Raw genomic sequence first — 26816 nt, 5'->3', positions numbered from 1 at the left:
ATTATTGTCTCTCTGTACATAATTTTGTTCTATTGTATTCTTTAGACTCCTCTGTGTTCATGTAGTAGTCTTTTTGGAATAAAATACATCTTACTTGTCTATATATATATATTACATGAGTGTTTTGTTTTAAAATACACTGTATTTAACTACATGGCTTAGAAATGATTTTTTTTTTCAATCACTCTCTATATTGTAGACACTTCAAATAGAAATGTTTGGTTGTAGCTTGCCTCTGCTAAAACCCTTGAAGTGTTGAAGAATACCTAGGAACAAAAGCTTGAAAGCTGGAAGAAGAGCTAAAGTTTTAGAAAAAGAAATATAGCAGATAAGGGTCTGAAATCACTGAGGTGTGAGATAAGTACAGATAGAACTTATTAAAAAAAAAAAAGTACAGTTAGAGGAATTACATTGGCAAGAAAGATATTCACATTATCTTTATGTCTCCAGTGAGATTTATTGACACTGTTACGGACAATATTCTAAAAAACAGCCAACAACTATTAACTCTTGATGACAATAGACTTTTGGATAAATCTTTCATTACCTATCAAAAAAAAAAAAAGAAAAGAAAAAACCATACACTTTTATATATGTACTGTTGACAACCACAGTTTGGTCTAGAAATCAAAATCAGTAATATTGATGACTACGCTGATGTCAATATATGTTCCTTGTTCATAAGTACTTGAATACACAGATGATCTCTTTAGGTGTATATGGGACAATGCCAAGGCCTGAGGTTGACACTATATCAAAGTTCTGTTGATAGTGTGCTAAACGTGTGTATATGTGCTGATGACTAACATATCCATTTCCTACCTTTAATATTTACTTAGATTCATAAACGGCTTGCTCAAGTTTGCTTTAAATATAGGACAACAGAATTGAAAAAACGGCTGCTTTCCTCAATGCTCTTTTTTTCCTTGGTGCAGGTGGTTGGAGTATGGGCTGTCCTAGGAATGCAGGAGCAGCTGGCACATACTTCAATGCAGATTTACTGAGTTTAAGAGTGGGCAATGACAATGTCACAACAGAAACTGAAACTCCTTTGCTTGATTTTCCTACTACAATTATATGGTCACATGTTTTTGTGGAGAATAATGCAAAAGTTTTAGTTCCTTTGCTTTGGACCAGAGTTCAGGTTACAAGATCTGCTTCCTTTGAATAATTTACATATTCATGATTCTTAATATGTTCTTGTTCTCTATACATTCCATGAAGGATGAGTGTTGGTTGGATGCTCATGTTCCATCCATATGTCATCTTTATTATTTTTCTTTTTTCCCTCATAACATGTGTGCACACGCCTCATTTATGGTTGCAAAATGCACAATATGGAAAATAGTGCAATTAATTGTGTAGTTCTTTGTGGAATATCTCTCTATGCTTGGGCAACATTATCATCATCACATGCTTTCCTTTTTGTTCTTTGTACAACTTTATCCATAGCACTGAAGCATCTGAACTAGTAACTTGCTCCCCCCCAGTTCAGATATTTTGCTTAATCTCTCCTTTAACATTCTGTGGTCAATGACATACATTCTCCTTGTCATTTGTCATTAACATATAATAAGTTGATCTCTCACTAAGTTTTTGTTGACAAAACCTTTTTTGACTTGCCATGTAGACCAATAAAGGATGTTCATGCACAGTAGTTGTTGGGATATGGTGTATTAGCATAAGATCAACGTATCAGTAGTTATGTTGCTGACTCTGTAGGTGGAAGATCCATGATATGATTGTTGGAGGGGTTGTGGTACTTTACGAGTTCTGCAACCATTCACCTGTGCATTATAGAACATTGGTGAATTCACACCTCAAGAAGCTTCAAAGTCTGCTTGAGCTGTAAGCAAGAAAAAAAAAACTGCATGAGGACCTATGTGACTGTCATATTTAACAGATTTTAAAGTCTTTATATGGGCTACTGTCATCAACTGCTAAAGGACTGGGTTTTTTGTGGGAGCAATGCTGGATGAAGCAGAAGCGGGAGTGTTGATTTTACTTACTCATCTGTCACAAGTAGGGGCTGAGTTGACTCAACCAAGTTTCTTCTAAGTTCTTGAGCTCAGCTAATTGGAAATAATTAGAAGCTTGAGCTCGACTTAAGTCTGAAGATTGAAGCTTACCCTCAACTCCGTGAATACTCAACGAGTTTGCTGTATGCTCACAAGCTTAAATTGTTTTGTTGACCTTAGCTTGGTCACTTAAGGTTTGCATCACCTACATGGCTGGCTCGTTGTCATATGAGACATTGACCATTTGATGGGTTAAGTCCCCAACTCCAAGAAATAAATGACAAATTCAAATAGTTGGGTTGCTTTCAATAGAGTGCAATCCCCCTCCTTTTCATATCTTATTGGTGTGAGACCCTGAACATCTTTGTAGTTTTATTATTACATTAAAATGACACCTATAAACCACTTATGGCCAATTTCTGATGCCCAGACCCACATCAGGCCTAAGTGACATATAGTAATAGAAGTTTTAGGTATGTCTTATGAAACAAGCTGGCTCATGAGCTTGATGAGGTGAGCCCTGGTATATTTGGGCTTCGTTATCATAATGAGCACCTAAACTAGTAGGCCAGTGTTGAGCTTGTCATATTCACATCCCAAACTACGAATCTTCTTATGAGGAAAGTTTGGTAAGAATAATCATAATTTTGCTCAATTATAGTGTGTCATAGGAAAAAAATGGTCCTACATATTTCATTTTATATACTTTAAATAAGATATGAATAATCAATGTATGGATGACCTTAATTTTACTGAACTTTATGACTATTGTCTGTTATGTCCGTGTGCTGGAATGAGAATGAATAGTGGCACCATTTATTTCTAGCAGTCAATTTAGATTCCTTGAAGAATATGGTGTGTGCTACTGCCATTATCTATACTAAGTTCAATGTTGGTAATCTGGTTGGAATAGAATTTGCAGGATATTTAGGGTGGCATGTAGACCTTTGGAACATCATGTATATGGTCCAATGAATGAAGTAATACGTCTCTAAGGGATTCCAAGGCTTGGCCTTTTTTATGGGATGGAATTAGATATTGGGGTGCCATGATAATTCAACTTCTCCTGATAGGCGAACTCCTGTAGATTGCTATTTTGTTTGAAACTCTTATGAGGTTTGTACAAATCAGTTGGATATGGTTACCCTATGTTTAATGTGGGTTATGTGGAGGGAGAGGAATGCTTATTCGTTTAATGATGTGAAGCATTGGTTATAGAGATGAAATATTTGTTAATAAGATTGTGGTTTCATTGGTCTATTATCCTTGGGGATACTGATTTGAGTTCTATTGTAAATTTCATAGATTCCCTCTCTTTTTTATTGTAACTTTTTCCATATTTGTAATTCCTTATGAGAGTGTTGTGTACATGAGTACATGACATTTCTCCTGATTTCAATACAATATTATTTCTTATCCAAAAAAAAAAAAAAAAAAAACATTGGAGAGGTTTTATTGGAAAATCATTCTAAGGTTGAAATCCCAGTACTTTTATGCAGCCTCATGGAGCTTTAAAAGATGGAGGTTGGTTGAGACAAGGTCGGAGGAGACTTTTAGCTCAACGAAAAATCAAGAGTAATTTTAGGAGTCTATGTGATTAATTTAAGAGAGAGTATCTTGAAATTCTTCCAAATTTCATTGGATGTTTTTTACAGTTGTTTGCTCTCTTTTAGGTAAATAACATTGGGAAACTTGAAACTAAATTTCTTCCTGGGTCCTTTTTCTTTCACTGTTAAAGTATAGTGATACTTATTCTGCCCTTGAATTGGCCAAGGCAAGAGTTTTGCATTCATAATTTAATATCAAGTAAGATTTTTTTTTTTTTTTTTGGTTGTATATTTTGCAGTCTAGTTCCCTCTTTTGTTAGATTTTTTTTCATTCATTGTTTATATAATTTAAATTCTGTAGAAGTCTCTTTGATCTTATCTGTTTAATTCAATTGCTTTCCTTGAAGCTTAATTTATCATCTCTAAATCTTTGCTTGTGAAGGTGAGGGGCCAAATTAGTCTCTATCGTGGAGGGACCATTGTATTTGGACTGTCTAAGTATCCAGTCTCTGAATTTGAGCTTGTTGCCGAGGAACTTTTGATGAGCGATTCCATCATAAAGGTATGTTAACTTTTTTTTTTTTTTGGGTGCTTTTGTAATTCTTGTAGATGACCCATATAGTTAATACAAGAGACTTCAACTTGAGTTTTTTCTTGCTGAGCTTCACCCCACCTTAAACCCAACCCCCCCCCCCCCCCCCCCCCCCAACCCCCCACAACACAACACCAAAACCCCCTTTTGGGGTTTAACTGTCTTGTTGCATCTTTAGAATATCAATACTCAACAACTTATCTTTATCTTTTGATAAGTGAATTTAAATTAATAAAAACATAAAAGAGGGGCACAACCCTAATATATGAGGGCTATACTAGAGAACTATAAATTTTTTCTATGATCATTGTCTTACAATCTATTCAACTTGGGACATAAAATATTTTGGGTACTAGTTTTGAGAATTTCAAATAATGGTAATCTATTTTGTAAGCACTTTTTTTTTTTTTTTGGGAAAATTGTTGTTTTCAAAATTTTTCATTAGGTATTGTCCTATTTGTTTTTGGAGGTTCTTTTTAGATTGAAAGGAAACATTTGGACCATCTCATTTTTCATCATTTGCCACCGCAAGAAGTGCAAAATAATTCTCCATATGTTGCTCAAAGTTCAAAGCTATTTATTTGAGTACTTGGAGCCTAACTGTTACAAATTTGTTTTCTAATAGTTGATAGCACATATTTTTTTCTCTTGTAAAGTGGGAACCTACAAAATGTATTAAAACGTGTATATGAGATGCTTTTGAGTTGAGTTGAGCTGAGTTTTTTGCAAGAGTATATGTTTGTTTACTTTTGTTATATTTGTCTTCGTATTGAAAATTGGGTTCCCAAAATAATAAGCCTTATGATTTGAAAAGCCATTCATGGGTATCTTGGCAAAAAAATAAGGCTGTACCCAGTGCACTAGGCTCTCACATGTACGGGGTATAGGAGACGTGGTTGGTGGGCAGCCTTACCCCCAATTTTGGGGAGGCATATTTTCTAATTTGAACTCGCGACACATTTCTTTAGGTTGAGGGCACTTACCATCAAACCAAAGTCCAATGAGTTCAAGACTACTACTATTCCTCTAGCTCGGCCTTGAGATCTTGTACGTTGGGGATGTTTTGATAAAAAACATGTGACAGGGCTTTCCCTTTCTGGATTAAAAGCATTGTAGCATTGGTGTGAATTATAGGAAGAGAAAAATATTGGTCAGTCAATGATTGAAAATGTTGGAAGGCAACCGGAGTTGATACTGCAAAGCATCTCTGGCTGTTAGTGAAGGAATGAGATTCGCTATTGGCTATATAGATTTTGCTTTGAAAGAGTTGCTTGGATTCTTATCATAAGCTTGCATGACAAAAAAAGAAAAAGACATAATGATTTTATTGTCACATGATCTTGGGCAACATTTTGTCAAAAGCATGGGTGAGACTAAGTGGCCCCCACCCATGCACCCACCCCTTTCTCTGCACCTAGTCCCTCCTCAGTCCCCCACATCTGCCCCAGTTGCATGCCTCACAACTTCCACTCCAGCCCCATGACACAACTGCCTACTCACCTTATTCTTCAATATCCTCTGCCAACACCAGTATGGCCCTTCCGCCCACATAGACACCAATTGTTTCCCTTGGAACTACCAAAATGCATATACCGTAAGCCCCACATCTTTTGTCCCAGGGTCAAATCTAAACCTAAATACTAAACCACAACCATAACCAAAACCAAGGACCATCCCAACCCTCCAACCAGTCCAACACCCACACCAAGCACCACCCCAACCAGTAGCACAACCATTAGGAGTCGCCAACACTAACATCGACAACAACCCATTTCCAGATGGGGTTGGGTGTTAATTGCAATTGATAGAAAAACTGTTGACAGTCAATTTGTCGTAGGCAGAAGTAACCCCGTCAATATTTGCGAAAGAAGAGTAGAATAGTTGGGGAATTATTGGTGGGGCTAGTGGGACTGAAATGGATTGTAGGCCAATTACGTGCAACAAAATCCTATAAGTTGAAGGAGTTATTCTTTAGGCAGTATTGGGGCGGTTTTTGGGCTATCCATATAATTTTGTATGCAAATCTTCGTGGATATTACCTAGAGTTGACCAAATTCCACAGTGGTGGCCATCAAGGAACAGTTTGAGTGGAAGGAAAGGGTGGTTGAGGGTGGGAAACGTTGTTTGAGGAGATTCGCTACTAGTTTATGGGAGTGGAGTGATGTGACATCCCTGGGGTTCAACCTTACTAGAGGAGAAGGGGGGGGGGGGGAGTAGATGAATTGAGAATGGGATGCAATCAGAAAGAATCACGGGATGCGAGTTCTTGCCAATAATGACGAAAAGGCTAAGGGGGGCTTCATGAATAATGATAGAAATTGTGGCTACCAAGTAGAGGGAGAATTTAAGTCCCCTTTCTTGCCTAGTCTATGGACAAGCAAAAGTCTATGGCCAACATAAGAGAGGAGTTAAAAATCGAAGTGGAACTGCTGGCTCTGTTGGAAAAAATTTCATGGAGGCAGAAATATATTGCTGTATGGCTAAAGGAAGGTGATAGCAACACTAAATTTTTGCATAGGCTGTTTCAGTCATCATGTTAGTTGTCTGAAGGTGGATTGTACGGTCTATATCAAGGAATTGGTGATCCATGAACAGATTGTTAGTTTTTGCACGTGATATTATGGCATTATTTTAAAGAAATTTATGATTCTTATTAGTTTGAGAAATCTCTACATGCCTTGTTTATTGCATTAATCCCAAGAAAGAGTAGGGCTTTAAAAATTATGTTTTTTAGACCCATCAGATTCTAGGTATGATTTGTAAGTTGGATATTGAAAAGGCCTATTATCATGTTAGTTGAGGAACTTTGCTTAATTTCCTTGGGAGGATGGGGTTTGGTACAAGATGGAGAGGTTGGATTCATATGTGCATTACGACATTTCGGTTCTCAGTCTTAGTCAATTGCTCTCCTATGGGTCTTTTTGATAGTTCAAGGGGCTTAGGGCATGGTGATCCCCTCTTGTCTCTGCCTTTTATCTAGATAATGGAGGTTGTGAGTAGGATGTTGCGTAGGATGGAGCCATGGGTTACATTTCTAGCTTCAATGTTGGTGTTTTGCTAATGATATGATACTATTCTATGATGAGAGGAATCAACTTCTTTATGTTATAATGGTATTGAACTGTTTTGAGGCTGTAGGTTTGAAAGTTAATTTGAATAAGAGTGAGGCAGTTTCGGAAGGAGATGTTAGGGGACTGGAGGAGTTGGCTGATTTTCTTTGTTGCAAAATTGGGAGTTTTCCAATGAATTATTTGGGTATGCCTTTGGGCTTGTCCTTCAAGGCTATTGCATTGTGGAATTCTGTTATGGAGAAGATGTAGAGTAGATTAATGGGTTGGACAAAGCTATATTAGTCAAAAGGGGGAAGATTACTGTTAATTAAGAGTGCATTGTTGAGTCTTCCAACCATTGAAAATAGTTCAAACATCAATTTATTACATGTATATTTTGAATGTCATATCAATATAATTGATTACTCCTATCCTTTGATTTACTCCAGACAATAAACAAAAATAACCTTTGTGGAAAGTGTCATACATTCCAACAAAAACAATGCTAACCTTTCAGGGTTTAATATCTCCCTGTATATATTGTCTAACCCTTGTCTATGGTGGTGCATAGGAAGAGGTATGAAAAGCTTAATTTATTGTGCATATTAATATAACTTGTCATGTAAATATTTGAATTTTTCTTTTTCTCCCAGTCACATGTTGTATGTTTATACTCTTGAAATTTGGAGCAGAATGTCCAAGCATGTTGTTAGAATTGTGTGGTTAAATGATTAAATTTATCATATTCCAATAGCTTAAGTTTTTGGGACAATCGGTAATTTAACATGATATCAGAGCAAGAGGTTCTGAGTTTGATCCCTGTCTTCTCCGCTTTACCTCCCATATAAAATCTCATACAATGGTAGTTTCGGCCCACACGTGAGGGGGAGTGTTAGAATTATGTGGTTAAATGATTAAATTTACCATACCTCAATAGTTTAAGTTTTTGGGACAATTAGTAATTTAACACATGTATTTGTCATAATTTTTCATATGATTATCAGGATATAACTACTTGCTTGTGGTAATGTCACTTGCAAATATTATTGCTATGATTAGTTATAAAATCAAGGGGAAAGCACTTGCAAATCATTCACTTATTTTCATTCTAAATCCTTCTTTCTGTCCTCTTAAAGACTGCCTTGCATTTATTTTAATTTTTTGAGAAAACAGCCTTATGTTTGTCAAGGTACAGTTTTTACTGTGATTTCTAGCTCTTTGAAGGTATATGTCATAGTTACTATAGATGGTCTAAAGTATTCTCATTTTATAAATGAAGGTTTTTGGTGCATTTAGAGTTGCCGTCAAAATGTTACTTATGTGGAACTCCAAAATTCAAATTGATGGCGGTGGAAATACCATTGTTACTGCTTCTGTCCTTGAAGTCAGGAATCTGGTTGTTCTAAGGGTAATATGGTTTTAAGTCCATTAATATAATTGATTGTGTTTTGTCTATTAACACAATCTTTTTCATGGGTTCATTGAAAATTGGGGACATATTATCATTATCGTTTACAGGAATACTCTGTTATTAGTTCAAATGCGAACTTGGGTGTGTATGGTCAAGGACTGCTAAAATTGACTGGTCATGGTGATGCAATCAAAGCGCAGCGACTTTCCCTATCTCTTTTTTATAACATAACTGTAAGTCATTAACATAAACATTTCTGGCATATATTTAATTTTGAGGTTTACATTTTTTTTTTCCACCTAATAAAAGGTTTTCTTATAATTGTTCAGGGTCCTGGTTTCTGTTATAGACACCAACACAAAGTAGATGTGCAAAATAAATATGGCTTTGCTATGAGCCTGCTACAAGTGATAGGAAAAGCATATAGATATACTATAGAATATAACAGAATTCAGAATTTGTGTCACCCTTCTTCCACCACCCCCCCCCCCCCTCTCCCCCCGCCCCGCCCCCTCCCCACACACACACACACTCACAAAAAAGGTATATAGATCCCCCTCGACTAAAAAAGGGGGGGGGGGGGGGTAAAGATAGCATTTCCTGTTAGGAAGACAAATATCAAATATGCGAGTGAAATACAGTTTCTTTGTTCACCTGTTAGTGATAAAAGAAAATGCTTTTCAGATCATGGAAGTACTTCTTACCCTATCCTTTTATTTATTTATGTTTATATTGGAGAACATAACTAGCTGAAAGATAACCCCCCTCCACCTCAAAAAAAAGAACCCCACATCTTCTTCCCATTTAATGCCAAGATTTCTAGACCTTCCTTTACAGCTTTCTAATTCTGTTTGTGGGTTTGTACTGGTTCAACTCATGTATGGAAATTTTCTATGTATTAGTCTCTATATTTCATGCCTGTTTAATTGATTAATTTTTTGGGTTCCCTTTAGTTGAAGCTTTCTTAAAATTCCTTGCTCATGACAGGTTGGCCCTGGTTCTTTACTTCAGGCTCCATTGGATGATAGTGCTGGTAGAAGCATGTGAGTATGAAGCTGTGATTCATTTTTTAAGGACTTCTGATTTTGTTTCTTTGATTTTGTATTGGATGATCTTCCAAATCTTCAAATTTGAATACCTTTTTGTAGGGTAACAAAGTCTCTTTGTGAGAGTCAGACATGCCCTGTGGATTTGATAACTCCACCAGATGACTGCCATGTCAATTATACACTCTCCTTTTCACTTCAAGTAAGAGTCACATTTTTATCACTTTTAACCTTCCCAGCATCAATCATATTGTGTTATAAGGAAATTAACGCATTGGAAAACTCATGTCCAAGTGGCTCCATTATGGAATTCTGATATTGTTTGCTGGCCATCATTGTCATGAGCCTTGCAAATAAGAGTTTCAATTTGACCATTGTACTCTTTTAGCAGCAATATGCGCTTTGATGTTTTAAATTGTATACAGGTATCACATGATGAAGTGCTGTTTACCTATCTAATCTATTAAAAAAAGAAATAAAATTTATTAAAAGAAAGGGAATATCCTAATGTACTGGAATATACAAGAGAAACCCAAAAAAATCAAAGGTAATTGAGATCTAAAATTAAGTAGATCTAGAAATTCCAAAAGCTGAGAGTGCGGATAAGAGTAGAGTAGCCTCAACAGTCGAACAACGACCTTAAAACATCATTTACAATTTAATCTGTAAGATGTTTATTGTCTTGGGAAGTGAGTCTAGGGCACAATTATTTACCCAAACGCACATATTATTTATATATCTGGGTGATTACAATGATATTGCTCTTTTGCCTCTAACTTAATACAAACTTATAACACTCCCCCTCAAGCTGGGATGTATATATTATACAGTCCCAGCTTGTTACATAACACATCCAAACAAATCTTACACAAAGCTTTGGTAAACTTATCAGTTACTGAGCTCTAGTAGCAATCATACCACTTTCCATTGTCTGAACCAAAGTAGCTGTTGAATTTGATTCAACAAAATTAGACTGCATGGACACTAACGGTACTTTTCCTCAAGGATGGATACTATTGATGTTTCAGTGTAATTTGATGTGAAGTATGTTTTTTCCTCTTGAAGGCTGACCTGATGAGCTGAGTGATTTACAATGCAGATCCCAACAAAAATCCAATAGAAATCTACAATATTACTTTCTCCATGACAATAAGTGCATTTGTGAGGATCATATCCTCTATCATGACTCCCCCTTCTTCTTGACCTCCACAACCACGACCTCCATAAGCCACATCTAGAGAATCTACCACCCTCCCATACCAACAGAAAATGCGTATTTCTCAGTGGATAGTAAAATAGAATTAGACTCAAATAAGGAGGTTTGTCTAAGTCAACTAAATACTTTGCCTAAAGATGGAAGTTCCTTACCATGCAAAATATGTCTCCACTGGGTCAAAGTTGGAGGTAAACCAGAGAGAAAACAAGCTACACGCATACAGTCTCTTAGCTTTTTATTATCAGTAGAGATACGTTGGTAGAGGTTCAAGTTCTTTATGTATACCTTTAAAGTCTAAACTTTGCATAATAATCCTCTAAAGAGAGATCATTAAGAGTAATGGGGAAGTAGTTTTGATGAAGATCATAAATATGTTGGAGGTTATTAACACTAGAATACAACTCTTACACAAGTTTTGCAGTGGGCCAAAAAGCTAAACTACAGCTCTTCATACTGTTCCACAAACCACTCCTAATCTGTGCACCAACCGCTATCCAATCAGCATACTTAGGATCTGTAGTAGGAGGTGTTGGTACTGTATGTGCAAGGCGAATAGGGAGACATTTAATCATCTCCTAATTTTGTGCATCATGTGCCCTCCATTGAGCTCTTCATACCCAACCACTGCCATTACTTTTGCTTTTAATAAAGAAATGGTGATATATTGAATCGAGTTTGGATATCTTTATTCAAGTTAGGATCCATGTTTTTGGCCCATTGCCCATATTTGGATTGCTATTGGTCTTTATTCTCTTCTCAAAGACCTTTTTATGTTGCTAATTGCTTCTTGTATCTTTAAAGCTATTGCCTGGAACATGTGTTTAATGACAAGTTACCATAAGAAGACCAATTTGTATTGTTGCATGTATCATTATGTAACAGGCAATGGTATCTTCTGACCCCTGACAGATCTGTCGTGTTGAGGACCTTCTTGTGAATGGACTTATCAGAGGAAGTATTATTCACATCCACAGGGCACGGACTGTCATTATTGATACTGGTGGTGTGATGACTGCTTCAGAATTAGGTACAAGAGTGTATTGCAAGAATAAAGTTGTTTAGATTGTTGACTCCTTGTTTTTTCTGTTCCATTGTTGCAAGGTCATAATGCATTCATACTAACAACTTGTCAATTTCTTGGAAAAAGGATTTGCTGTACATATTTTTCTTTAATAGACGGAGGTCCTTTTCCAGGTTGCAGTGGAGGTATTGGAAAGGGAAACTATTCAAATGGAGCTGGCAGTGGTGCTGGACATGGGGGCAGAGGGGGCTTTGGGTATTTCAATGGGAGGGTGAGCACTGGAGGTAACAAATATGGTGATGCTGATCTCCCCTGTGAATTGGGAAGTGGAACTGAAGGCCCTAATCAGTTGTACGGACATGTGGTTGGAGGAGGAATGATTGGTAATGTTTCTAAATTAACCCCAGTTTTCCACCAAAACGTTCTCCTGCCTTTTGATTAAGTAAATGGGAGGTGTTATGTTTAAAATTAATGAGCCTCCACTTTTTACATCAATAACATGTAAGTTAAATGTTATGCCTAGATCTTGTATCTTTTAATGCCACCACCTTTATAATGTTTAAGAGTTCATTTTTCATGTTTGCTAGTGATGGGATCCATCCAGTGGCCGCTCTTAAGGCTTGATATTTATGGATCTTTGAGGGCTGATGGTGAAAGCTTTCGTAGAATGGCAGGAAATGGAAATGGTTCTTTGATTGGTGGACTTGGTGGAGCTTCTGGTGGGACAGTCCTCCTTTTCCTTCAAGAGCTTAGGCTTTCAGAGAACTCGTCTTTATCTGTTGTTGGGGGCAACGGTGGTCTTCTAGGCGGTGGTGGGGGTGGGGGTGGGAGAGTTCATTTTCACTGGTGTAAGATAGATGTTGGGGATGAATATACTCCAGTTGCAAGTATAAATGGCTCCATAAATAGTCGGTATGCCTATTATTATGATAAATGACTTACATATTGGTAGATAAATTTAAGGTTAGTGCATGTACTTGTGCTGACAGATCTGCAGATTTTTTTATATCCTTGTCAACTGAAATATGAAATGAGCATTAGGGGATGAAACTGTTTCAATATATTATTCCACGATATTTCATTACTTGACAACACAACAGTATGCATGTTATTTATAAAACAAGTAATAGAAAGAGTATTTTTTTCTGTAGAGGCTTTTTTTTGGTTGGATGTAGAGGGTTACTCAGAATGCCCTTTTTCTCAGCCAAAAAAAATTGTCCTTTTATGGTGGAGCAATACGTAAATATCTGTAGTTTATATATTTGCTGTCCATAGACTTTTGGATGAAACTAATATTGAATTGAACATTATGTTCCCCTGGTCATATTGAGATTGCATCCAACTAGACCAAGCAAGCACTTTGTCCATTGCCTCTGTGTCAGGACCTTGATTATTAAACATGATGACCTCAGCTGCTGTGTAACACAGGAGTTGCCCAGGCTGGGACATGACAGTGGGAAGAAACATAAAGACAATCCCCAACTTGAATTTATCCAAAATTTGTAACATTCTTCTAAGCCAAAATTGATCTATAAAGGAATCTTTTTTATTTTTTATTTTTTATTATCAGTAAATAAATTTATTAATAAAAAGCAATCCCAGTACAGTAGTTGTGTACAGAAGAAAGAGAGAAGAGAAGAGGAAAAAAGAAACAGAAAATCAGCTAAGTATTGTGCCAGGATTCCATGAAGTCTAAAAATCCATGCACAGAAAAAGAAACAAGTGCAAAAGTACAATGTAAACCCTATAAGTTTAGTGAATTGTCATTTTCGTCCACTAAGTTTAAATTTAGACATTGTAGTCTGTTAACTATTTTGTCATTGTGGTCTTACAGCACTGTAAGTTCAGTCATTTTGTCCATTGCTGTTTGAAAATCTCTGTTAACTCTTTCAAAACGATGCCATTTCACACGATAAAATAATTAACAGCATTTTTCAAATGGCACTGGACAGGATTGACAATAACATACTAAAATGAAAAAAAATTATACTTAGTGGAATGACAAATTTAAACTTAGTGGACTAAAATGACAATTCACTGAATTTGTAGGGTTTAAATTGTATTTTTGCCTTTTTTCACATTTACCTATCAAAAATAATTTTTTTCACATGATGATAAAGATAATGTTAAGTGAATTCTTTTTATTATGGTGTCAACTATTTTTTATCCAAATAATTCTCATAGCATATTATCTGTTGAAATTCCTCAATAGGAGTTTATTCAAGAATTTAAAATTTTATGCAGACTTTATTTTCTGACACCCCCATCAATCAGGATAAACTCTTAATTGTGTGTGCGAGTGTGTGCAGTCTTGGTGTTTCAGCCAATGGTGATTTTTATGTGACAATTTCTATATCCTTATCATCTTTTCTCTCTTTTTGTTTTTTTTTTTTTTTTGGGGGGGGGGGGGGGGGGGGTGGTTGGGGGTGTTAAATAGAAACCTTTGAATCATCTTAACAATTAGCTACCTGTGAACTATTAAAGAATTTATGGTGCCACTGTTAAGTGAGTGAAGGTTTAATAAAAAAATAATGCTGAAAGGCCATATAGATTTGGTTTTCTGCATCAGCTTAGAAGAAAATAGCTTCTGTCAAGATGCCTTAAATTTTTATTTGTTATGCTTTTTATCAATTAAATGCCCTTTCTATCTCAATTCAAAACCTTTCCTTTTTAGCCTGAAGGCATCATTTTAGAACTCTTTGTGTTACAATTGACAAACTTGAATGATAAATATTGGTCTGGTTTTAAAAAGATCTTAAAAAGACCAGTCCAGGTAATAACAGCATATTACTTATGTCTAACAGTGGAGGTGCTGGGGACAATGGTGGTCTTTATGGGGAGGAGGGCACAATTACTGGAAAAAAATGCCCTCAGGGCCTCTATGGTACTTTCTGCGAGGTTGGCTTGCTTTAACACTTGACTTTGATATTGAAAACATGCATCCATCTTGTTATATTGAGAAACTACATCACTTGTAGTGTCATGTAATACAAGCATTTTTTTTCCATTTACATTCTATGAGGAGCTGTAACATTTTCTTTGATCTTTTAAGATTCTCAATCATAATTTTATTACCTGTTACTAACTTATCATAATCAAGGGCTGTTACATTGGAAGGCTTGGTGTATCTTCATTTTTTCATGAGGATAATTTTTTCTTCTTTATCGTTATAGATGAGAGAAGACTGTGACTGCCCCTCTCTAGGTTACTATTACAGGCTTAAAAGGTTAGAAAAAGGTTCCCTAAGCAATTGTTTTTAGAGAATAGCACAAATGCTCAAGTGCCAGATGAACCCTTCTGTGTCACGGGCTCAAGGACACATCCAAGAATTCAATTTAGGGAAATTGTGGAAAGATGTGTTTGCTCTCTCAATAAATTGATCAAGAGGGCAGACTGTATCTTTTCACCCACAGTTTGTACCATAGTGATGCAGCCTGAATAAGGCAGCAAAGATGACGTGTTTGCTGTAAACAGCAGATAAAGCCTATAAGGCAGAAAAGGGAGTCAGTAACCCCAGAAATAAGATTAATTTTCTGTCAAAAATAGCCAGTTTTCTTCAGATTATTACTTATTTATAAGAGAAGCAATGCCTGACTAGTCAAAGACACATAATAAATGCTAGACAGCTGACAATACATTTAGAGATTGGAGCATCAAGTGGAATTATGCTGATGTAGGATACAAGAGTCATAGATAAACTTGAAGAGGCAGTAAGTGATTTTTCAGTTTATTCTTGATTTCAAAATGTGGTTGATGGTTTTGAATGGACTTTTTTTGGAGTGTATGATCCTAATGCAGATGCAAATAGATAGCAGCTTTGGGAAGAATGGGCAAGGGTATATAGTTGGTTGGTGCATAGGGGAGGCTTTCAACATAATTCCTTTCCAAGCAAAAGGATGAGCTTTAAGAACAATGGTAAGGATGTGGCATTTTTCTGGAGTTTATTTCAGAACATAGCCTAATGGACTTACCATTGGAGGAAGGTGTTTAAACTTGGTCAAACGATCATGGTCACCCATCAATGCCCAGGTTGGACAAATGTTTGATCTCACTAGATTTGGAAGAACAATTTCACTATTTGAATGAGAGATTTCTTCAAAGATCATATTCAAAAACTGTTTTCCCTTGTTACTTGATGGTAATGATATCAACAAGGGCAAGGGCTTATTTACATTTGAAAATATGTGGTTAAGAACTGAGGGCTTTGTGGATAAAGTGAGAAATTGGTGGGGGAGTTATCACTACCATGGGTCTCTTAGTTATATATTGGCTTCGAAACTCAACTCCTTGGAAGACAATATGAGAAATAGGAGTAAGGGGACTTTTGGAGATGTGACAGCATGGAAGAAACATTTATTGGTGCTAAATGAATGGAGGAAGAGGGATGCCTGATTGTTGAAGTTTCTTTTATTCCAAAAAATATGGGGGCTTCAGATGCTAAAGATTATAGGCCGATCAGCCTTATTGGTAGCGTCTATAAGATTGTGGCTAAAGTGCTAACTAAAATATTGAAGTTGGTTTGGGGTTTAATATCCCAGACTCAAAATGTTTTACACAAGTGAGACAGATCCTGGATTCTTCCTTAATTGCAAATGTGTGGATAGTTGTTTGAAAGTTGGTAGCCCAGGGATCTTATGTAAGTTGGATCTCAAAAAAGCTGAAGATCATGTTAGCTAGAAGTTTTTGTTATACATGTTAGAGCGGTGTGCCTTCCTGAGTAGGCGGAGAAACTGGATTTAGTTTTGCTGTGGCTTCCTGAGTAGGTGGAGAAACTGGATTTAGTTTTGCATATCCACAGCTCATTTCTCCATATTGATCAATGGTAATCCTAGTGGTTTTTTGATAGCTCGAGGGGTCTCCACTAGGTTGATCCACTTTCCCCCTTGTTGTTTGTTAAAGTAAGGAGGCTTTGAGCAAACTCATGGTGTGAGCAGTTGATGGCCATTTTCGTCAGTAGTTTGAAGTAAGAGGGAAGGAGAATGCACATGTAATGATATCTCACCTTTTGTTTGTTGATGATACATTAATTCTATGTGACCCTGAGCTGGATCAAATAGGGTATTTGAAGTGTATATTGTTGTGCTTTGAAGCTGTTTCTGGGTTAAAGATTTATTTGTCCAAGACTGAGATGGTTCCTGTTGGAGTGGTTCCAGGTATTGAGGAGCTAGCAGCAAATTGGTGTGCGGAGTTTCTGCTTTGCCCATGAAGTATTTGGATTACCATATGGCTCTTGGTTTAAATCTAAGGCTATTATGGACCCAATACTTGTAAGGAATAAGGATGGAGAAGTGGTTAGTAGGGTGGAAAAAGCTTTACCTGTCCGAGGGAGGTAGGATCAGTCTCATTAAGAGCACTCTCTCTAGCCTGCCATCATATTTTCTCTCGTTATTCTAATTCCAATAAGTGTTGCTAACCGTTTTAAGAAGTTACAACATGGTTTCCTTTGGGTTGGGCTACTTATGTTAATGCCAAACTATAGGAAGTCACTGTAATTATCTGTTGGTTTCAACTGTGGAACATTAATTACTCAAATGGAAGTATATGACTTAGATTACTAGGCTGAGAGGAGTACATATGATCTGAGGTTGCCATGAAATAAGACTACTTCTTTCATATGTTTGGAAATGTTTAGATGTATGTGTGTGCATGTGGGCATGTGTAGCATGTATTTTATATATGCAAGATTTATCGAGCAAGTATAAATGTTCACGTCTTACTTCTTACTCCATATACATTATTTAGATATTCCTTGGTTGTTTATGTCTGTTATTTATTATTATTACATAAAAGCTTTTGGCAATGAAATGTTGTATAGGAATGCCCCATTGGTACTTACAAAGATGTTGAGGGCTCTGATGAACATCTTTGCACACCATGTTCCCTTGATCTTCTTCCCAACCGTGCTAATTTCATATACGTGAGAGGTAATTTTGCTATAATCTCTCTCTCTCTCATTTTTCTTTTGGCCCACGTCTCACTTGAGAGCACTTTTTTCAGGAGGAGTAAGTCAGCCATCGTGTCCCTATAAATGTATATCCGACAAGTATAGGATGCCAAATTGCTATACACCTCTTGAGGAGCTGATGTATACTTTTGGGGGCCCCTGCCCTTTTGCACTTCTGTTGTCATGCATTTTGGTGCTTCTAGCTCTGTTCTTAAATGTTTTGAGAATCAAAGTAGTTGGGTCAGGTTCTTATCACAGGGAAAATTCAATTGAACACCACTGTCATCACCCTTTTCCATACCTTCTTTCTTTGTCAGAGGTACATTGTTGATTATAACAGACATTCATTTGTTTCAGCTTATGCTGCCTGCAGCGATTACTAGGCCTACTTCAGCATTTTACAAATCTGATTTGTTTATCATATACTTAAACCTAGGTGCGTGGAACCAGAGCAGAAGAAACTCAAAGCCATGTTCACAGAATGTACTTCATGGGTCCCAACACGTTTAGAGAACCGTGGCATCTTCCTTACTCTCCTCCCAATGCAATTATTGAAGTAGTGTAAGAAAACATTTCAAGTTAAAATGGATATAGGCATAATCTGAGATTAAATGTCATATGTGATATTTCTGAATGTCTTGACCCGGATTTTTTTGCCATTTAGCCTGATTTTGCTAACATTTTCATTATGTAGCATCAAAGCCAAACATATTTGTTAAGCAACATCTCAAGAATCAGAGACTCAAGTTTAATGAAGAAACTTGAGTCTAAAGAGACCCGGTTTTGGTGCTCTCGCAGAGGCTGATGTGGATTTTTTATCCACATGGAACTTGAGCCTAAATCCACATGGAACTTGAGCCTTAAAGGCTCAAGTTTCTTAAAGCAAACTTGAGTTTCTAAGACTCGAGGTGCTACTTAACAAATTAGTTTGCAAAGCTTGTCAACTAACGAAATTGTTTGTAAAATCAGGCCAAATGGCAAGAAAAACCTCTTGACCCTAGTAAACTCAGCCAACTTCTTGATATTAATCATCAGAGTTCAACTCTTTTTCTGATGATTTTGGCTTAGTTGGGAAGAAAACTGTAATTGCTCTTTTGGCATCATGCAATTGGAGTAGTTTTTATTCCAAGATACACTTCTTAGTGACACTTTTTGATTAAAAAGCAGTACAAACTATGAAGCCCATAAGATAGAACAATATTATGTTAACATCAATTTTCTGTCTTATATCCTAAAATTTTATCTGTAACGTACAACCCTTCTTGTTATGCAGGTATGAAGATGCATTTAACAGGTTTATTGATGAGATTAACTCTGTTTCTGCATATGATTGGTGGGAAGGGTCAGTTCACAGCATACTTTCAGTTCTCGCATATCCTTGTGCCTGGTCCTGGAAGCAGTGGCGTCGAAGAAAAAAAATTCATCGCCTTCAGGAATATGTGAAGTCTGAATATGACCATTCATGTCTGCGCTCATGTAGATCCCGAGCCCTATACAAAGGGATGAAGGTTTGACTTATTATGTGTTTATTGGTTTAGAGCCAATTTATTTGTGTTATGCAAAGTTTTAAATTAAGTTTTGTACCTGGTAATTACAGCTGAAATTCTTTTTATCAGCAAGCAAAACAGTATACCAACCCCCCTATTTTCTGTCTTGCTGAAATTTCCAATCTGTAGTATGTTTTGGCCATTTCAGCCTATTTTGGTAGTTCTGGATGATATATGCATATCAGCCTGGAATGATCTGCCTAGAGTATAGACTGCATATTTTTGGTTTCTTTTATGAATATACAGACTATGTATAAATAACAGTAACTTTGAAACAGTACATAGAAATGCGATGGTACCAAAATATTTTGTTCCAATGGACAAACTAAAACATTCATCAAAATGGAGTTTAAAACTTTGCTGTGATATTAATTCAGCACTCCCTAATAAATACCACTCACTGGATGGTGTTCACAAGAAAGTAAGTTCTCATATCTGTGTCATTCCCCCTCACCCCCCTCACCCCCCCCCCCCCCCCCCCCCCCCCCCAAAACTTTTCCCATTTGTTTATAAGATCACCTCCAGGGATAGTTGTAAGTCTAAAACAGAGAAAGGAAAGAACTTTTGGATTATTTGAGCTTACCAAAAAAATTAAGACCTCCAGTTTGCAGTGGTGCAAGACCAGCTATTTGGATTATTTGAGATTTATTGTGAGATAAGGTATTGATATTCCAGTGTTTTAAAACTCCACTTGACCCCAAAGTTGATAGAGTCTACTATATTTTGGCTGGGAGTCACCTTAGATTTAGTCAGGGGGCAACCCATGACGACCTGGACATGATATATACATGCGTAGCTAATATCTACATATATGATTCTTCAATCTTAGAATAGAATGGCAAAAAAGTATACATGTGGCTTACCCTGTTGAGAATGCATAGCTGATCCTGAAATTTTGAGACTAAAGGCTTGGTGGTAGTTGTATGATTCTTCAGTCTGGTAATATCATCACTAAAGATTTGAGGTTATAGATTCTCAAATAAAAAGTGTATTCAAATAAATAGATTCAAAGGCTATCAAAATTGTTTACCATTTGTTTGGGTTAGGAATGATTGACCAGAATCTGAGGTTAGGTCAGTATTTTCAATTATGCTATCTGCAATTCTCAAGTTTGGCAAGTTAGAAACGGAAATTGTTATTTTCCATGGAACTTTTTGGTGGAATTTGTAGAGGCAAAATTATGATTACAAATTCCACCTAAAAATATGTATAATTTCCACATTCTATCCAGTTGACTCTTTCTTGTGTGTCACACATTGTTCCACATATAACTTGTGTTCATTGCTGACTCAGGCTAAATTTTTCAGATTTTTTTTTCGATACCAACTCTCTTTAGATTTGATAATTATATATTGTTTATGTAGTTTTTACTTAGTTTAGATGAATATGATTTCTTTATTGTGCTAATCAATAAAATTAGTAATTGATGGGATTGTAAATCCAATGATTTTAAAATTTCTATAAAAATTATCAATTATTTCATCCAAACACAATGTGAAGGAAGAAAAAAATTTTCTTTCTTTGATGCCTTGATTTTGATATATTTTCTCAAAATTTTGACTTGACTTGCTTCTAAATTTTGTGAGTTATCTTTTTACTCAAGTGAGTTCAACTTTTTTTGTCTTCTTTGTTTACCTTTTTCCCAGTCAAGCCATGTGTTCACTTGATGAGTTTGGAACAATGGACTACGTAATAATGTATCTATACCTTATTGAATGGGTTTGGATCATCTGATTATCTTTTGCTTTACATCATCTCTAATCAGGACACCAAAACTTGATTCCAGATTTTTGCTTAATGGACATACATTACATTTTGTGGTTATGAGTGTCACACACCTATGTGAGTCATATGATAAAATCTGAGAGACTGTGACTGCGACACAAATATTGTCACTGAAACATTAATTCTCTTTGGAACACATGGCAATATTAATGCCCACCATCAACTTGTGTCAATGATTATTCTTGTTCAACTTATTGGCTAGTGGGCTTTTGAAATGTAAGTGGTCAACTGTAAAGAGGTAAAAAAAATTCTGAGAGTCCTGATTGTATCCACTGATGTTCGTTAGTGTTACAGGTTATAGGACATTCTAAATGTCATGAAATGTTTTTATACTCCTTGGATTCTATCTCATTTCCTCTTTAGATTTTTTTATTTTGTATTTTTTGCTGTGTCAAATAACTGTGGATACTAATCATATCCATTATCTCTGGAGGGGTTAATTATTTCTAAAATGTCTAGGAAGTCACCTCATCTATTTGTCCTGTACAGTCAGCAAACAAGAGGCATGTGTCTGTAATCCTCACTATTTTACTAAAACTATATACAAAATATCCCTTGGAAGTGTGGATTTCCATTCAGTTTTGAACTTTGCATAATTTCATTTTCTTTAACATGAGTTAATATGAGTGGACATTAATACAGGTTGGGGCAACACCAGACTTGATGGTGGCATACATTGATTTTTTCCTAGGAGGTGATGAGAAGCGATTGGACATGGTATCAATTATTCAGAAGAGATTCCCTATGTGTATAATTTTTGGTGGGGCTGGAAGCTATATGTCACCTTATAATCTTCACAGTGATACATTGTTGACCAATCTTCTTGGCCAGGTCTCTTGGTTGTTTATGATCTTTTAAATAGCTTCAAAATTATTTCTCTTTTGGTGTCTCTAAATATAATTTTTAATATTTATATCTGACAAAAAGAAAACCATATTTGTTTCCCAGCATGTCCCAGCAACTGTTTGGACACGTTTGGTTGCTGGTTTGAATGCTCAGTTGAGGACAGTGAGGCATTGCTCCATCCGTTCTGCACTTATACCTGTTATTGACTGGATAAATAGTCATGCAAACCCTCAGCTTGAGTTCCATGGGGTTAAAATTGAGCTCGGATGGTTTCAAGCAACAGCTTCCGGTTACTATCAGCTGGGTATTTTGGTAGCATTTGGTGATTATTATTTTCAAGATATGCTCCAATCTGATTTATTGGACAGTAGTGATGACTCTACAAGGTAACTTTAAGCGGTTGCACGATTGCTTGAACCAGAGCTTTTACCTACAGTTCCTATACATCCTGCACCATAGATTTTGCACATTGCAAGACTAATACATCATAAACTGTCCGTATAATAGTTCATATAACCTAATACCTGTTTCAGATGCATGCAACTAGCAACTATCTGTAGATTACCTACTTTCTTACTCTGGTGACAAGAGACAACTATGCCTTCTATTCTATGCCATTCATGCAGCCTACCTCAGAGACAGTTTTCTGTGTTTGTTGCTGAGGAAATTTTTTATGGGGATGTAAAATGTTGTAGATATGATTATTTGTCCTTAAGTAGAGAGACAAGAAAAACAGAGAAAAGAAAAGAAGAAATGAATTGGTGGAGACAAGATTCAAACATAGGACCTTCTCCTCTGAAACCATGATAAACTACCACTTGTCCCTAAGTTTATACTGTTGGAAACTGGTGATTTAATCATTTAAACATTATTCTAACAAATAATACTACCTATGGATGTAGATTTTTAATGGCATTAAACTCATCTGTGTCTAAAGGAAATATAACAGTTTATCTTTCAACAATAATATCAAAAGGGTAGACTTAATACTTCATTCATTTGGCATCATCTGTGGTTAGGATAAATAGCAATTTCTCTCTCCTCCTAGTCTCCGGTGAATGCCCACGATATCAAAGGATCTATTGATTCTTTAGTCCAGAATATATATTTGTTAGTCCAACAATGAAACTATAAGTTGACTCTTTTGGTGATTTATTGAATAATGTTTCAGGAAAAAGGTTGTGTCTCCAAGAGAAAGTCTAAAGCAGAAAACTTGGGCTCAGACAAGTCAAGCATTTTCTCTTAAAAGGATAACTAGGGGAATTAATGGAGGACTCTTAAATGATGTTACATTGAGATCATTAGATTTTAAAAGGGATTTTCTCTTTCCCCTTTCTCTCTTATTGCACAATACAAGACCTGTTGGTCGTCAGGTACTTTGATGATAATACGTCTATCACCGCTACAATTTACTGAGTAATTCTGCTTTCTAATACTTGAAATTTCTGTGTTTCAGGACAGCCTGCAGCTGTTAATCACTGTCATGCTTTTGTCAGATCTTTCTGTCACCCTCCTTATGTTGCTTCAGTTCTATTGGATCTCTCTTGGGGCTTTCCTTGCTGTGTTGCTCATTCTTCCCCTATCGCTACTTTGTCCCTTTCCAGCTGGATTAAATGCCTTATTCAGTAAAGAACCTAGAAGAGTTTCACTTGCACGTATTTATGCATTGTGGAATGCTACATCTCTGTCGAATATTGTAAGTTATACCAAGTACTTGGTACTTTTAACAAGAGCTTGACCAATTGCCTTCCTCGCTTTTTTCCTATCAGTGACAGTGTGGAGCATCTTAATAAATTTGGCTTATTTTTTTATTATAACGTGGGAACCTTTATAAAGAAGAGCCCTTTTCAGGGGCAATTTTGTGATTTCCTAATTTCTGGATACCTGTGCTAATGGTCCATTGGGTCTTATTTTGGGTTTTATTTAATTTTAGTTATTTAGTTGGGCTTAGTAATAAAAGCCCAAGGTGTCCAACTCTTATCAGGGTTTTAAGAAATCTAAGTTCTACTATGAATAGGAATTAGTCTTCTATTGAAAGAGATGTAATGCTTTCTGTAGAAGAAGAAGAAGAATAAGTTTTCAAGAAGCATGAGTAGCCTGTATCACAAACTATATGTGGCATGAGATGCGTTTCAAGGTGGGAAAATGTCAGAATAGCAATTGTGGACTAAGTTTGGCTCCAAACATGTTTGGAGCATTAGGCTTCAACCTCCAATGGGAAGATGACATGTGTCCTTGTCATGTGCAATGCAGACGCTTGGTTGGATTAAGTGTGGTTAAGTGAGTCATGTGCATTGCACATGAAAATGACATATGTCATCTTCTATTGGGGGTTAAAGTGCAAGGCTCCAAACATGTTTAGAGCCAAACTTAGTCCACAATTGCTATTCTGACATTTTTCAACCTTGAAACACATCTCATGCCATGTATTATGTATAGTTTGTGATACAGGCTACTCATGCTTCTTACTGTTGTATCATAATTTTAGGTGATTGATTATATAATTTTCTGTAGTTGAGAAGTTTGCATACCAACATCGTCAAAATAACACTATCCTTACTCCCTAAGTCAGTATTGTTAAAATTGTAGGCAAGTCCCTTTTTATTAAGAGAAAGTTTTAAAATAAAAGAAAATTGCATGGTGAATGTGCTCTAGAATTTTTTTTTTTTTTTTTTAAAAAAAAAAAGTAGTTTAAAAGGAAAATTGTGGGGTTTTTTTTGTTCGTTTTTGAATTTCCATTATTTTGCTTACATCTCAGTTTTCCCCTTGATCTGTTAACATGTATAAATTAAAGATAGAATTGCAGCAAAAAGTACATTTGTATATTAACATAATTTTAATTTTTGAAGTTTAGTTCATGAAAATCTGTCATATGAAACCTATAAGCTGATTTGCACAATAGAACTGTGCTGTGCAGAGTGCAGACTTGTTAATCTTCTGCCACATTTACTTATTTTTCATTCTTGAACAATTTTATATCGTCATTGCAAATGATTACTGGGATGTAAAAGATACATTTGCTACTTCCCTGCTATAAATGATTACTGGGCCGACAGTGGGCTATTATTTGTGCAGTTCTAAACTCAGTTGAAAAGGCTCATAGTGTAAATATTTGTAATCTTCTGGTCATATCTATTATCTTTGCTTGTGTCATGTAATGACTGTCTTCTGCAGGCTGTGGCTTTCCTTTGTGGCATTTTTCGTTATGGATTTTCCTCTCTCCAGCCACCTGACAAGTCAAGTGCATCCACAACTAGAAGGTGAGCCTTTTAATTTCATATTACAAAACCATATTTAGCAAATAACTCAAATTTTTTGCAAAATCACAATTGGGATCTAGGACAACATCCCAGGTCAGGATTAGATTTCCTTGTTCTCATATCTTTCCACAATTGACCTGTGTTTAGCAACACAGTTTGCAAACTGATTTCCTGTTCTGTAGGTATAATGAATAAGAACTTACATAACTGCTTTTTTCAAGGCTGAACTCTTACCCTATGCTCTATAGGATATTTAAGTGGCCTAGTCAATAATCACATAAATCACTATCTTGCATGAAAATGTTTTGTTGGTCTCACATGTATAAAAATCAGCCTATATGTACTTCTGCCTTAAATACCAAAGTGTCTTTTTCTTTCAAAAATGATTGGGCTATATTTTGGTGTTTCAGCTTTCTTCTTTCTTGGCGTCTTTTTTATTTTTTTTAAGAAATTTTTTCTTCCTTTGGTCAAATGTTTTAAAAGCTTTTAATTGTATTTGCTGACAGGGAGGATGATAAATGGTGGCTTTTGCCTACCATCCTTCTGCTATTCAAGTCAATACAAGCTCGTTTCGTCAACTGGCACATTGCAAATCTAGAAATTGAAGATTTTTCCCTCTTCTGTCCAGATCCAGATGCTTTTTGGGCTCACGAGCCAAGCTGATGACATAAAGTTAAAAAAGGCATTGCAATGTTACTATAAAACTCAGCTTCAGCAAATTTTCAGCTGCTTTGCCTTGTAAATATTTTCAAAGTTGTATAAAGTCATATAGAGTATAGGGTGCAGGTTTTCTCCATTTAGAGAGAGGTATGTCAAGGAGTATAGAGGATAGATTTCATAGTTCAATTTTCACTGGGAAATGCTCCAATTTGAATATTAATTCTATTTATAGAAATGTAATTTTTGTGGGCTACTCTCTCTTGCCCCTAGTCTAAGCAACGATAGGTAGGGGGTGTCAAATGGGTGGGTTTGGGGTGGGCATAATTGGGTTGGGTATTTAAAACTCATTTAACTAATTGCTTCTAACCCAAACTCAACCCAACCCAATTATTAGGGATAAACTCCAACCCACCCAATTACTCAATTATCAAAATTACCAAAATGTCCCTAAAGTGAAAAACTCAAATCTCCTTACTCCACCCCTTATCCTTCTTTGGTTCAAAAAGCGAGGTTGGAAAATTTCATCAAATCTAAAAAAAAAAAAAAAATTTGCCACCATCCACTAAATAAAATAATCCAAAATTCAACAAATTTAAACCCTTCTACTCATTTTCTGCAACCTCATATTTTCCCTCTGCATTTAATTGCTAAGAAAATGCAGGAAAATGCAGCAACCAAACACTCCCTAAGAAATAGAAGTGGAAGTGAAAGTTAGACTCCTAGACTCAACCTCCCACCAAAAACTCTCTGCACTCCTCTCCCCATTCTACACCAAAAGCCTTCTCCAAGAAAACGTCTTCTCAAAGCAAAACGGCCAAGTCAGTGAAATGGCACTCTCGAAAAAATGGCAATAGAGTTGGAAAAGAAGTTGAT

At 36.1% G+C, this 26816-nt stretch overlaps 1 protein-coding gene across 2 annotated transcripts in view; it reads left to right on the top strand.

The window, feature by feature from the left end:
• LOC126707967 (uncharacterized) overlaps positions 1-26196 on the top strand; it is a 32541-nt gene extending 6345 nt beyond the window's left edge. For both annotated transcript variants that reach the window (XM_050407736.1, XM_050407735.1), the window contains exons 4-23: positions 936-1144; positions 4008-4127; positions 8487-8615; positions 8726-8851; positions 9606-9661; positions 9767-9866; positions 11790-11907; positions 12075-12284; positions 12489-12813; positions 14706-14799; positions 17717-17825; positions 17899-18164; positions 18282-18406; positions 19119-19353; positions 21820-22008; positions 22126-22409; positions 23195-23396; positions 23480-23719; positions 25198-25283; positions 25790-26196. In XM_050407736.1, coding sequence (XP_050263693.1) covers positions 936-1144; positions 4008-4127; positions 8487-8615; positions 8726-8851; positions 9606-9661; positions 9767-9866; positions 11790-11907; positions 12075-12284; positions 12489-12813; positions 14706-14799; positions 17717-17825; positions 17899-18164; positions 18282-18406; positions 19119-19353; positions 21820-22008; positions 22126-22409; positions 23195-23396; positions 23480-23719; positions 25198-25283; positions 25790-25946 — 3380 coding nt within the window. In that variant the 3' untranslated portion in view covers positions 25947-26196. The remainder of the gene's footprint in view (positions 1-935; positions 1145-4007; positions 4128-8486; positions 8616-8725; positions 8852-9605; positions 9662-9766; positions 9867-11789; positions 11908-12074; positions 12285-12488; positions 12814-14705; positions 14800-17716; positions 17826-17898; positions 18165-18281; positions 18407-19118; positions 19354-21819; positions 22009-22125; positions 22410-23194; positions 23397-23479; positions 23720-25197; positions 25284-25789) is intronic.
• The last annotated feature ends 620 nt before the right edge of the window (positions 26197-26816 follow it).

This window comes from Quercus robur, chromosome 12, assembly GCF_932294415.1.
Source record: "Quercus robur chromosome 12, dhQueRobu3.1, whole genome shotgun sequence".
Lineage (NCBI taxonomy): Eukaryota > Viridiplantae > Streptophyta > Magnoliopsida > Fagales > Fagaceae > Quercus > Quercus robur.
The sequence above is the reverse complement of the archived record's forward strand: the minus strand, read 5'-3'. Positions and strand labels throughout refer to the sequence as shown.